This window comes from Rattus norvegicus, chromosome 3 (assembly GCF_021556685.1).
Source record: "Rattus norvegicus strain SHRSP/BbbUtx chromosome 3, alternate assembly SHRSP_T2T, whole genome shotgun sequence".
Taxonomy (NCBI): domain Eukaryota; kingdom Metazoa; phylum Chordata; class Mammalia; order Rodentia; family Muridae; genus Rattus; species Rattus norvegicus.
Genome location: NC_141536.1, coordinates 107470643 through 107483382, shown reverse-complemented (window position 1 = coordinate 107483382; position 12740 = coordinate 107470643). Strand labels below are relative to the sequence as shown.

General features: G+C 44.6%; 2 protein-coding genes across 9 annotated transcripts in view; both read right to left on the bottom strand.

Annotated features, from left to right (window-relative positions):
* Nucleotides 1–245: 245 nt before the first annotated feature.
* Nucleotides 246–9740, bottom strand: Ccndbp1 (cyclin D1 binding protein 1). Of its 2 annotated transcripts, NM_001013204.1 has the most exon segments (11): nt 246–708; nt 942–988; nt 3392–3452; nt 4432–4706; nt 4967–5043; nt 6396–6469; nt 6623–6719; nt 8289–8370; nt 9079–9158; nt 9429–9488; nt 9598–9704. In NM_001013204.1, coding segments are annotated over 11 exon segments (1068 nt in total). In that variant the 5' UTR covers nt 9698–9704; the 3' UTR covers nt 246–593.
* A 610-nt stretch (nt 9741–10350) lies between these two features.
* The window catches only part of Tmem62 (transmembrane protein 62), a 34263-nt gene continuing 31873 nt past the window's right edge, over nt 10351–12740 (bottom strand). For all 7 annotated transcript variants that reach the window (XR_015682911.1, XR_015682912.1, XR_015682913.1 and 4 more), the window contains 1 exon segment: nt 10351–11367. Coding sequence is in view for 4 of the 7 variants with exons in the window: in XM_087652016.1 (XP_087508142.1) it covers nt 11041–11367 (327 nt within the window). In the remaining 3 variants the exon portion in view is untranslated.

Sequence of the window (12740 nt, the reverse complement as noted above, 5' to 3'; positions counted from 1 at the left end):
AAGTACTAACCACTGAGCCATCGCTCCAGTCCCTTTTTTTTCTTAATTCTTTTTTAGACAGGGTCTCTCTGTGTAGCTCTCTGGCTGTCCTGGAACATACTATGTAGACCAGGCTGGCATCAAACTCAGAAATCTACCTGTCTCTGCCACCCTAGTGCTAGAATCAAAGGGGTATGCCAACATTCCTGGCTCACAATAGAAAATTTTAAATGACACTTCAGAGGACACATTAATGACACATTTAATCAAGTAGGTTAGCATTTTATTGAGATGATCAAAATCTTAATAAAACAACAACACACTTTACTATAAACTAGAGAACAAGACATCTTCCCTAAGAATTTCCAAAAATCAGCCCCGAGTACAAGCATGGACACATTTGTGTCTAGCACAGAAGCTAACTGCAGTCTCTCCTAGCCTAGAATCTTGATAACAATCTCTTCTTAAAAACAGAAGCTTCCTTTCCATCCAGCAAACACCCTGTCACAGCTCCACTTCCGAAAGCAGACACTGAAAACACTTAACAATAAATAAGGAAAGCGGTCACTGGCTTGGGTGCGAGAGGGAGGGGAGAAAGAACAAGGACTGGAAGCTCACAGCTCAACTGCACGCTGAGTGAGCTCCTTAATTCTGTCCATGCAATGGTCAACGGCATTAATGAGTAAAGGGATCCAGCTATCTCCTGGCTGGGGGCTCACGTGACTTGCTCTGAGAATAAAACAGAAAAAAAAAAAAAAAAAAAAACCAAACCTGAGTTAATGCAGTGTGAAGGGAAGAGCCATTCGCAGGAGGTGAGAGAAGAAACTCCAGGAAGAAGGGATTCCTCTTCATAGACTGGCTGCTCCACACCCTACCCTTCTCCGTGGCTCCCTGTGCTACTCTAGAAATGGGGCTAGTTCTTGATATTCTCAAGGCACATAGGGACGAGTCTTCATACTTACTTTGTAATCTCAAGAGCCTTTATTAAAACAGACACCAGTTTCGCAGACTAGAAAAGAGACAGAGACTGTCATTCACTCTGTGCTCTGGCACCAAAAGGAGAATTTGAAAACCCGATAAATGACGATAACAGAATCATTTAAAGCGAGCCTTAGAGCGGGTGGAAGAAGCAGCGTGGTGCTATGAAGCCTGAAGCCCTGAAGCCCTCCCTGAGTTTGAACTTTCAGCATTCGTGGGAAAAAGCATGCCTTGGCTGACAGGGCGGATGAGAGGCTCAGTGGGTAGGCACACTTGCTGTCAGGCTTGATTCTTGGGACCCACATGATGGAAGGACTCCCACAAGCTGTACTCCAGTCTCCACACATACAACTGTGACTTGCATATGCACACACAATAAATAATTAACTAAATAAATAAATGCAATTTAAATTGCTGACTAGATTATGGTAGTGCAACTATGAATTCTATTTAACAAGATCTTAGGAACACTGCTGGCATAACATTTTTATGTTTTCAACATTTTTAATTTTGTTTTTTTGTTTTTGTTTTTGTTTTTTGAGACAAGGCTTCTCTGTGTAGCCCTGGCTGCCTTGGAACTTAGTGCCTTGGAACTTACTTTGTAGACCAGGCTAGACTCAAACTAAGAGATCCACGCCCCTGGAGTGCAGGATTAAAGGCATGTGCCACCACACCCGGCTCGTTTTTTAATATTTTTAATTTGGAACAAGGATAATCTGAACCTTGCAGGAGGATAGTGAGTTTTAAGGCAGCCTGGATTACACACATTTTTTTTTAAAGGACACCTAACAATGATGATAGCCCAGGCTCTGAGGCAAATGGCAGATGGTCCTATTTAGAACTTTAAGACCCCAAGACAGTAAAGCTGCAGATCTCAAGGCCTGGGTCTGTAGCTCAGGAGCAGAGCCCGGGCTTAGCATGCATCAAATCCTACTTTGAATCCCAAGCACCACATCCACAACAAAAAGCTAGCACGGGGATGGACTATGGCCACAGTATAAAGTAACACACAGCTATGCACATAGATATTTATAAATTACTTCATATGAGACTGTATTTGGGATCAGTGACAGAACAGCTTCCTAAAACTTTTATTTCTCAGGAATTAAGTTCTTAAAAAGTTAATGCAAAAAAGTTAATGTTCCAAAGAATCTGCCCTACTGAAGAGTTCTACACATTAATTAATCTTCTGCCATCTGTTTTATCAAATATTAAAACCAATGCATCTTGTAAAATTTAAGCTTCTTGGCAGGTTCACTTCTTTGCCAGTAACATTAGTGATCTGAACTGGAGTTCATAAAAATAAGAGAACTATAAAGTTATAGCATTTCAAGAATGCAATCAAATCGGGGCTGGGGATTTAGCTCAGTGGTAGAGTGCTTACCTAGGAAGCGCAAGGCCCTGGGTTCGGTCCCCAGCTCCGAAAAAAAGAACCAAAAAAAAAAAAAAAAAAAAGAATGCAATCAAATCATAAATATATATGTATAATATATGTATATATTATAGATATAGATTGTGGTACTGATTCAGTATCCTCGGATCTCTATGAAGAATCTGACTTGGGATGGGATGATGCCTTAGTGGCTGAGAGTGTTTGTAAGCATAAGGACATGAGTTCAAACCCCAGCACACATTAAAAATATGTCTGGGAGTTGGGGATTTAGCTCAGTGGTAGAGCGCTTGCCCAGCAAGCGCAAGGCCCTGGGTTCGGTCCCCAGCTCCGAAAAAAAGAAAAAAAAAAAGAAAAAAAAAAGAAAAAAAAATATGTCTGACCATGTGTGTGCCTGTTACCCCAGAGCTGTGGGGACAGAAACAAGGAGACCACTGGGCTTGCTGGCTGCCAGACCAGCTCCAGGTTCAGTGAGTGAACTGTCTCAAGGTCATCAGGAAGAGTGACAGAGCTACTTAACACCTGCACACAAACATGTGCATACATGCCCCTCCCCTGATAAATAAAAAATTAAATTAAAAAAAATCACTCTTTAAAGCACTGTTTTCTAAGATCTTTGGATTTTTTTTCCAAATAATTACTCAAGTGGTTCTAGAAGAATTAAAGTATCAGTGGTTGGAGAGATGGCTCAGTGGTTAAGAGCACTGGCTGCTCTTCCAGAGGTCCTGAGTTCAAATCCCAGCAACAACATGGAGTCTCACAACCATCTGAAGTGGGATCTGATGCCCTCTTCTGGTGTATCTGAAGACAGCTGCAGTGTACTTACATATAATAAATAAATAAATAAATCTTTAAGAAAAGAGTTAAAGTATCACAGCACATAGTAATGATAAACTAGAGTCCATCTGGCATTTATTAAGCATAAATAAATGTAAGAACTGTGAAAATATTTTACCTGCATACAAGTTTGGCAAAGACATAAATGGTCTATAGCGTATAGGCCTACTAGAAAGTGGAGTTCTCCCAGTTAAAGCTGGTACTTACAGTGATCCGCACGGTGAGGTGACACACAGGTGGATATACGCTGAGAACCAAGTCATCCACACTAAGAGCAGAAGACAAACATTAACCACTAACCACAGAAGGGGGCAGAGCTCAGGGAGGTTGTCTCCAGTATACAACCAACTCAGTTCCTTACTCTAAGCAGGCATGCAATACAGAAGCAATTCAACCAATGTTTACTGAGATAAACATGTCCTATTTAGGAAGCTGGGGAAAAAATGTCTGTGGTTCACAGGATGGGGAATGATTAGTTCTGTTAGTTCTGTCAGAGACATGAGTATTCAAAACCGTCAGTTCAGTGACACTGGCAGCGTTCATCAATGGAAACTAAACGTGTTAGGCAAAAAGTCCCCGTCAAAGGAGGCCACTACTTTTAACCATGTGACTAAATTTATTACTACTAAGAAGAAAAGTTAGTATCATGTGCCTCCCCAGCAGGATATAAAGGAAAGGTACAAAACATTCTATTTTTTGACCCAAAATGTTTAACTTCATTACTATTATGAGAAAATAATCTTATAAATCCAAACTGTTGTGTTTTTCCGATGTGTAATTCTGAAATGCCAATGTCAAGTCAGACCAGGAGGGGTAGAGACTAATCAAGATGGTAAGAAACTAAACAGATAGCAAGCAAATGTAGTAAGAGCCCTTAATGGATCCTGGAATGTATTTAAGACACTGAGACAAATAGAGAAGTCGAAGCATTAGATATTATTATTACAGCGAATGTTAAAGCTCTTGAACGTGACTCTGAGAATGTCTGTTCTTAGGAGGTTGCTGATAAAATATTTATGGGTGAAAGGTCATTTATGCCGGAAATGATTTAGGAAAAACGCATCACACCTATTTATCAATAAGTAAATACACATGGGAAAGAGGTAAGCAGAGTCCAAATCAAGTACTTTTTCATTTTTCCTTTAGCTTGAGATTTTTCAAAATACAAAAAGCTGGAGGAAGCCCTGAGCAACAGCATCTGCTCAGACCACAATGCCCCTGTGTCCCCAAGTGCAGCACATGGTTACCTGGGGCTGATCTCATCAGAAATATCCACAATGTCATCCAGCTGGGCGACCTGATCCTTCCTTCCATTCTCAGCCACCAAGATCCGGATTTTCTTGAGGGAAGCTCGGGAAGCTCTCACCAATGCAAGGCACGGAATTATGAGTGCTTGATCTTCCTCTGACCAGTATGAGTCCCGATTGCTGGGAAGCCCTACACCGTCCTCATTATGGTGGCTGTCGGAGTTGTCCTCAGAATCATCCAAGAGGCCACAGTAAGGGTCACATTCTTCCACGGCCTAAGATGTACCATCATATTTGCGAATGCAGACACACCACCACCATCAGCCACCTGCTTCACTATTAGCTACAAAACCAACATGCTCATTCTGCTTGTCCAGCAAGGAACAGAGGTGGTGCTAAGACACCAGCCAAGCACAGTGGGAGATGCTGGGTAGGACAGGAGCAAGGGATTATTCAGTCAAGCTGCAGGGAACTCCTGCCTTCGTGATCAGTTCTCATGAAGTTAGCTCCATGAGAGATGGGTAAGTGCCCTCACCTGCTCCATTTCTTCATGAGCGTCTTTCACAAGATCCACACTCTTTGTCAGCATCAAAAGGGCTGCAGCTTTGTTATCTATGGGAGACAAATCAGAAACACTAGAATTAGAGGAGAAACATAACCCTACTCTGAAGACTACAAAGGGCAACCAGCAAGGCTTTAAAGTAAAACTCCCTTACTATACCCTTTGCCTAGGAAGAGGGTTAAAAGGGCCTTTTAACTTCACCTAAAACTGTCTCGTGGTCTTAGTTATCACGGTCCTCTTGATGACCACTCTTAAGTCTACCTCGCTCTGCTTTACAGTTCATTCAGTGTGCTCCCCAGTGCTGTTCCTTTCAGTGTTCCCCAATGCTGTTCCTTTCAGTGCTCCCCAACGCTGTTCCTTTCAGTGTTCCCCAATGCTGTTCCTTTCAGCGTGCTCCCCAACGCTGTTCCTTTCAGTGCTCCCCAACGCTGTTCCTTTCAGTGCTCCCCAATGCTGTTCCTTTCAGTGTGTTCCCCAATGCTATTCCTTTCAGTGCTCCCCAATGCTGTTCCTTTCAGTGCTCCCCAACGCTGTTCCTTTCAGTGCTCCCCAATGCTGTTCCTTTCAGTGCTCCCCAATGCTGTTCCTTTCAGTGTTCCCCAATGCTGTTCCTTTCAGTGTTCCCCAATGCTGTTCCTTTCAGCGTGCTCCCCAATGCTGTTCCTTTCAGCGTGCTCCCCAATGCTGTTCCTTTCAGTGTTCCCCAATGCTGTTCCTTTCAGTGTTCCCCAATGCTGTTCCTTTCAGTGTGCTCCCCAATGCTGCTCCTTTCAGCGTGCTCCCCAATGCTGTTCCTTTCAGCGTGCTCCCCAATGCTGTTCCTTTCAGCGTGCTCCCCAATGCTGTTCCTTTCAGTGTTCCCCAATGCTGTTCCTTTCAGCGTGCTCCCCAATGCTGTTCCTTTCAGTGTTCCCCAATGCTGTTCCTGGGACAGGAATAGGAGAGCAAACTATCTAACTAGAGACAGAGCCACAGCAAGAGGAAGAGTCTGAATTTAAGAGTTGTGCTCCCAGTGGAAGGGGAAGCCCTGGGTCCTGCCAAGACTGAACCCCCAGTGAATGTGATTGTTGGGGAGAGGGCAGTAATGGGGGGAGGATGGGGAGGGGAACACCCATAGAGAAGGGGAGGGGGAGGGGCTAGGGGGATGTTGGCCCGGAAACCGGGAAGAGTTGTACTCAGAGGTACAGGGCTTGGCTGGCATGCCCTGGGCTCAATCCCCAGCACTGCCAAAACCAAACCAAAAACCCAGTATGAAGAATGGCAAAAAGTATTGAATCAATTAATATTAATGGAAATAAACTATATATTATTTCACTAGCGTCTTCATAGAAATTAAAATACATGCATAAAGCGATGCTGGAAGCTAGACCAGAGAGGCAGGTAATAGTTTACTTCTACCCACCTTTTGGGATCTCAGCCACCTGTTGGCATGCAACTGAGACACTATTGCAGGAAATCAGGTCACCATTCTCAGGGCTGGAGAAAGGAATTAACAAGGTCATATCAATAACCTAGGTTTCTGTCTCCCAATAACATCCACTATGAGTGACTTTGCTGTTGGAGTGAATTTCCCCTCCCTGAGTCAAGGAACCCCCACTAACCGTTAGCCCACACGGCCACACCCACTACCTCTGAGATGGAGCAGCAAGGAGCGCATCCAGGAGCTGAGCCGCGCCATCCACGATGTCCAGGACAGCATTTCGTACCAGCTTTCTCAGGGTGATTCCTATGGCCAAACCCCAACAGTAAGCTGTCTGGCCATGTCAAATGTCACCACCTGCTTTCTGCAGTCTTAGTGTACCAGACCCATGAGGTAACTGATACCCACGCTTACATCCCCCATCAGAGCGGGGCTCCAGCCTTACTTAAATTCTCAGGCATTTTATTGCCCCTCTTGCCACTCCCAAGAGCTGCTCTCCAACAGTTTTGGAAACAAGTCTTTCCAATTGTATTCATTCATGAAGGACACTGCCCTTAGATAAGTGTGAGCAAAACACTGGGAGTTTAAAACATGCGTAAGTAGCCCTGATGAACTATGGTACGTTCTCATTCATTTTCTCTGTAGAGCTTCAGTGAAGGTATAAATCTACAGGTTGGTGTACTTTAACTTGTGAAGGGGTTTGCAAATAGGTCCTGGTGTAATGGAGGAGGAGGAGGAGGGTTGGGATGGCCTGGTCATGGGTATGGAGCTGAGATCCAGCAAGCATATATAGCAGTTAGAATGGACTGAAAAGGGATTAGGAGCCGAGAAGACAAGATATTTTTGAAAGTGCCAGTTACATAACCATGATGTCTTGAGTTCAATTCCCAAGACCTACACACTGGAGAAAGGCAGACACACTGGAGTGTACCCATAATGCCAGTGCTGGGGAAGCAGAGGTAGGAGGCTCCCCTAGGGAATCCGTGAACTCCAGGGAAGACTCTCTCATGATCATGTGGAGATACTGGCTTCCACATGTACTCGTATACACATGCATAAGCACCTGAGTAAACACATGCACCCACGTGTGCACATACATACACAGACACAGATAATGAACAATTTTTATAAAGGACCAATTGAGGGGCTGAGGATAAGGCTTGGCAGTTAAGAGCACTCAGTGCTCTTCCAGAGGACCCAGGAACAACCAATAACCATAACCCATAACCCATAACCCATACGGCAGATCACACTGTCTATAACTTCAGTTCCAGGGGAACCAACAACCTCTTCTGACCTCAGCAGGAACCAGACATACATGTGGTACACAGACACACATGCAGACAAAGCACCCGTACCCATAACATAAAATAAAGAATGTAATGTCCAGTTAAGATGGCTCCGCAGGTGAGGACTCGCTGTGCAAGCCTGAAGATCTGAGTTGGATCCCAGGAACCCACAATGGAGGGAGAGAGCCCATTCCCCATGTGTGTGCCTACACACACACACACACACACACACACACACACACACACACACACTTTTTAAAGAATTAGGTAGGGCAGTAATGATAGGGAAATCACAGTTACATAGCATCTGTACCTTCACATAATGGACTCACTCACTTCCCTTATGGAGTGACACAGGTCACTCACATATAAAATTATCTTTGACTTTATTTCACAGGAAAGTCACATGCTCAAAAATGAAGAAAAATAGACATGTATAATGTGTTTACATATAAATATATAATATTACATTGAAGATAAACACATAATGTTTACATGTTTCATGCTTACATATTAGGACACAGTCTACTCCCTTAGCAAAGGTCTAGCCTGTACATCCAACACTACTGTGTATACAGTGACTTACCCTGATCCTTAGGAAATGTGTAGTATGCTGCAATTACTTCCTCAGTGGCAATGTGGACTTGCTCACAGATCCTCTGGGTTTCCTACGAGGTGAAATTCAGAATGAATGGTCAACATTAATGCTGCCAACCCATTTACTAAGGAAGAGATCAGACATCCATAAGCATGATTAAATGTTTTATGAAAACCTGTCATGAGTCAGGCCTTATGATGTACTCTTCCCACAATATAAAGAAATTAGGTAGATACCGGACAATTCTAAAAAGCATTACAAAAGGAAGGGCAGCCTTGGCTATCCTGGAACTGGCTCTGTAGACTAAGCTGGTCTCGAACTCAAGAGAGCAGCCAGCCTCTGCCTCCCAAATGCTGGGATTAAAGGTGTGCAGCAGCAGCAGCAGCAGCAGCAAACTTCTCACTAAAGGGTTTTGTATATAGCAGGTGTTGTTAGATAGTGTGAAGGCATTTAACTTCTCCTCCACTATTTATTGAACCAAGCCTCTAAACAGGCTTACTCATCTGTCAGATAGAGAATATGTATGTGAAACAGCTGTAAATCAACAAGGGCTTTAAAAATTATTAGGAACTAACCCGGCTGAGTTTCAGACTAAATTTAGAAGGTCTTTCTACCCTATGCACTTGGCAATTTGGCCTTTACAACAATCCCATGCGGTGAGAACTGTAATCTCGCTTGATAAATGGGGGAAGTAAGTGTGGCTTGAATGCAAAAGATAAGAAAACTAGAGGATTCTTAAGGAGACAGCACAAAAAAAAACTCCGGAAGTAAAGCTCACCTGTGGAGATGGCGATGGAATTTTAGAGAAGAGTGTGGTCAGAACAGTGGCTTCCCCAGACACTTTCATTGCTGCTTCATCTGGGGGTGTCAGAGGCAGGGGGTGCCAAAGTTAGTGTTAAAAGGTTAAAGTTGCCACTTGGACTTTTTAGATAACGGGTCCCTTCTCCACCCTTACCAACACTCCAAAACAACTCCAGAAATGGTTTTATATTTCAGCCTCAAGTGCGGAGAATGGGTAGCAGAAGGGATGAGGACTGGGAGGAATTGTCATCTCAGGGGACAGCAGAAGGAAAAGAGGGTAGGATGCAGGGAGATGGAGGAAGAGTCCGCAACGGCAAAGACACTCACTGAGTCTTCTCCAAAACATCTCTCGATTAAATTCCTCGGCTGTCTCCTGGGCTTCGCCGACTTGAGGAAGGCCGGACCACCCGGGAAGCAAAAGACATGTGAGAGGAGCCCTGACCTGACGCCCGACCTCCCTACCCGGAGCCTGGGGTTGCAGATTCCCACAACTCACCCCGTACTCGAGGCAGAAGCGACCGCAGCTCCTCTGCTAAGTGCCGGAGCTGCTCTAGAGGAGGAGCAAGGAACGAGACTGGGGTTGTCGAGCTCGCCATCGCAGCCTCTCTTCGGGAACTAACCCAGACACTTAAGCCATTTGACCCCGCCCCCAGTACTTCCGGTGCTGAAGAACTCATCTCGTTTCCGGCAACACACATCGCGTCCCGCCCCTTCCTCCCCAATGTAGTGAGTCCGCCTTCCCAGGCAGCCTGGCCATCAGTCCACGCCTCCGCCCGCTTAGAGACCCGCCTACCCGAATCCAGCCCATCCAGAAACCTGCCCACGCCCCGCTGGCCGGGCCTAAAGACCCAGCCACGCCTCCTTCACCTGCCCTTGCAAATCTAGAGACTTGTTCAAGTGCTTGTCCCTGACTACCCCCACTACCCCTCCCTCCGTGACACTAGGCCACTCCTTACAGGAAGACCCAGTTAGGCATCTTCTGACCTATTAGAGATTCTTTTAAGTAACGGAGCCTTTTCCCTGCAAAGATGTATGTGGCAGTGCCTGCAGAGGCCAGAGAGGGCATCAGATCACAAGGCCGGGAGTTACACCATGTGGGTTAAGGGAATCGAACCTGTGATCTTTGGAAGAGCAACCAGCACTTTTAACTGCTGACTCCAGCTTCGGTGACTGTTTCTCCTACCCCCAAACACCAGGCCCACTTTCTGGTTCCCATAGGTTTATCAACATTGCAGATCCGTTTGTGATATTTCTTTGTTAATACTTATCTTTTATTATTTTTTTAAATTACGTGTAAGTCTGTGCACATATAAATGTAGGTGTCCACAGTGGCTCTGGCCTGGAACTAGAGTTACAGGCAGTTGTGAGCATCTGACATGGTTGCTAGGAATTGAACTCAGGTCTTCTGGAGGTAAAGTACATGCTCTTAACCACTGATCTCTCCAACCCAATGTTTGTGGTTATCATTCATTCATTTATTAGTTGAAAACAGCTTTGACTAAGGAAGCAGGAAGCCCATAATTCTTGGGAAAACAGGCTTGGAAGTCAAGTCTCAGGAGCGGTAAAGGCCCACTTTCCACAGGTTCCCTAGGCATAAAATGGCATCCTGAATTCCAAGTTTGGGCTGGATGCTTTTCACAGGATGACCCTTAATAAATACAGCAGTGCTGAGGGACTCAGTGACACAGAGACCCCACCCTGGCAATCTCCTTGATTAGGGCTCTTTGCCTCTGAAGAAGAGTCATTCGTTAGACTTTTCTGCAGTCCACACAGCAGGAATCAGTAGTAAACACTTCCAACATTCAGACGTCCAAGGAATGACAGCTTCCTGAAGCTCACCCACTGATACTGGCTTTCCCATCTGCCACTGGGGCAGAGATCTGGGCCACAAATGTGGAGGCTGGACTTCTTCCAGGCCGCTAGCGGTAAGCCATGGACTTCAGGAGCTCAGATGACTTTTTAACTGCACCATGAATATTCCAAGTTCAGTGGAGTTCAGTGTCCACACACGATAAACGAGTACAGGTGTCAGCAATGTCAACCAGGTCCTCAATGGGGAGAGTAGAAAGGCGAGGGAGCCATACGTCACATGAAGGAAGTAGCAAGAATAAACCTGCCACGTGTACAGTAGAAGCATAAGCAGGTGAACAGGAATAATCTGCACGTATCTTCCCTGGAGGAGATGAGACCTGAAGTTGTGACCAAAGCAGCGCTGTAGCAGACTCCAGCATGTGTAAGCCGTCAAGGGGATGTTAAAGAACACCAGCTAGAAAAAGAAGGCAGAGCCATCAACCCACCACATCACTAGTAACTTCTACTAATATGGCTTTAGATTGTTTTCTCTTGGAGGTCGGGGATGGGGATACAACTCAGGGATTTGCATGTAGGGATTTGCATACAGGGATTTGCACACAGAGATTTGCATACAGGGATTTGCAAGCACTCTTGAGCTATGTTCCAGCTCTTATATGTCTTTTTTTTTTTTTTTTAAAGACAAAGTTTCTGTCTGGCTATCTCAGGATTAGCTCTGTAGACCAGGCTGGTGTCGAACTCAGAGATCCACTGTCTCTGGCTCCTGAGTCCTGGGACAAAAGGCTTGCACCACCATACCCAGCATATGTCTGATTTTTAATGCATTGATCATACCTGTTAGTAAGAGAACAGTTGACCTATAGTTAACTGTGTATTTGCCTGTCCTTTCATCTATCCTAAAGGTAGGCATCACTTATTGAAGTCCCTATTATAACACAGATGTATACTTCAGATACCAAGAGTAGATACACAACCATGTTTACATTGGAAATGAACTGAGTAATCTGCATAGGCACACACCAGAGATAGATTCTATGTTGATGAGTGAAAGGAGGATGTAGGTATCAGTATTGAGATAACATCTGAGTACTGACATATACATTGGATATAGGTATACCCAGATGTAGTTGTGTGGTTCATTCAACAAATATTCATAAAGCGCCCATTACACAGCAGGCCCTGTGCTAGGCTCTAGGTCAGAGGCACATTGATGAACAAGTAACAAAATAAAAGGGGGTGGGGTGGGCAGCAGGCTAGGGAGGAGAGATTAAAGTCCTTTTACAGAGGACCCAAGTTTGAGTCCCAGCACCCACATGAACCCTGATAACTGTCTGTAAACTTCAAAACAGGGGTTTTAAAGCCCTCTTCTGGTCTCCCAGGGAACTGTAGGCACACGACACAGAGATATACATACAGTAAAACACTGATGCACATAAAACAAACATTAAAAAGGGATCCCTTAAAGACAGATATGCATACATATATATCACAGACAAACATGCAAGTACAAGAAACATAATTACAGGTTGTGATAAGTTCAATGAAGGGAGTAATTGGCTCATGAAAGGGTGGCTGGGAGACAGACTCTTTGACCATGAAGGGCAGCAATGAGTCAGCTGAGGGAAGAACATTCTGAGAATAAGAAACAAAAGTCCAGGATTGGGAGACATCTTAGGCTCTGTAAGGCAATACTTTGTGACCACTAAACCGGGTGGAAATTGGAGACAGCGCCACAAGAGTGTAAATAAGTTGTGTGTTCATTTTAAAGGAATTAAATATAAACTACTTTATCAGTGTTTCCCAAACAAGAACACTGAAGGGGGACGT

Bases quoted from the DNA above. Each gene is read 5' to 3' on its own strand.
- Ccndbp1 (XM_087653316.1), bottom strand. From the start codon at position 9,697: ATGGCGAGCTCGACAACCCCAGTCTCGTTCCTTGCTCCTCCTCTAGAG. The intron at 8,371-9,078 runs GTGAGCTTTACT...TTCACCTCGTAG, and splicing joins TTCCATCGCCATCTCCACAG to GAAACCCAGAGGATCTGTGA. The intron at 6,470-6,622 runs GTAGTGGGTGTG...TCCTTTCTCCAG, and splicing joins CTTGCTGCTCCATCTCAGAG to CCCTGAGAATGGTGACCTGA.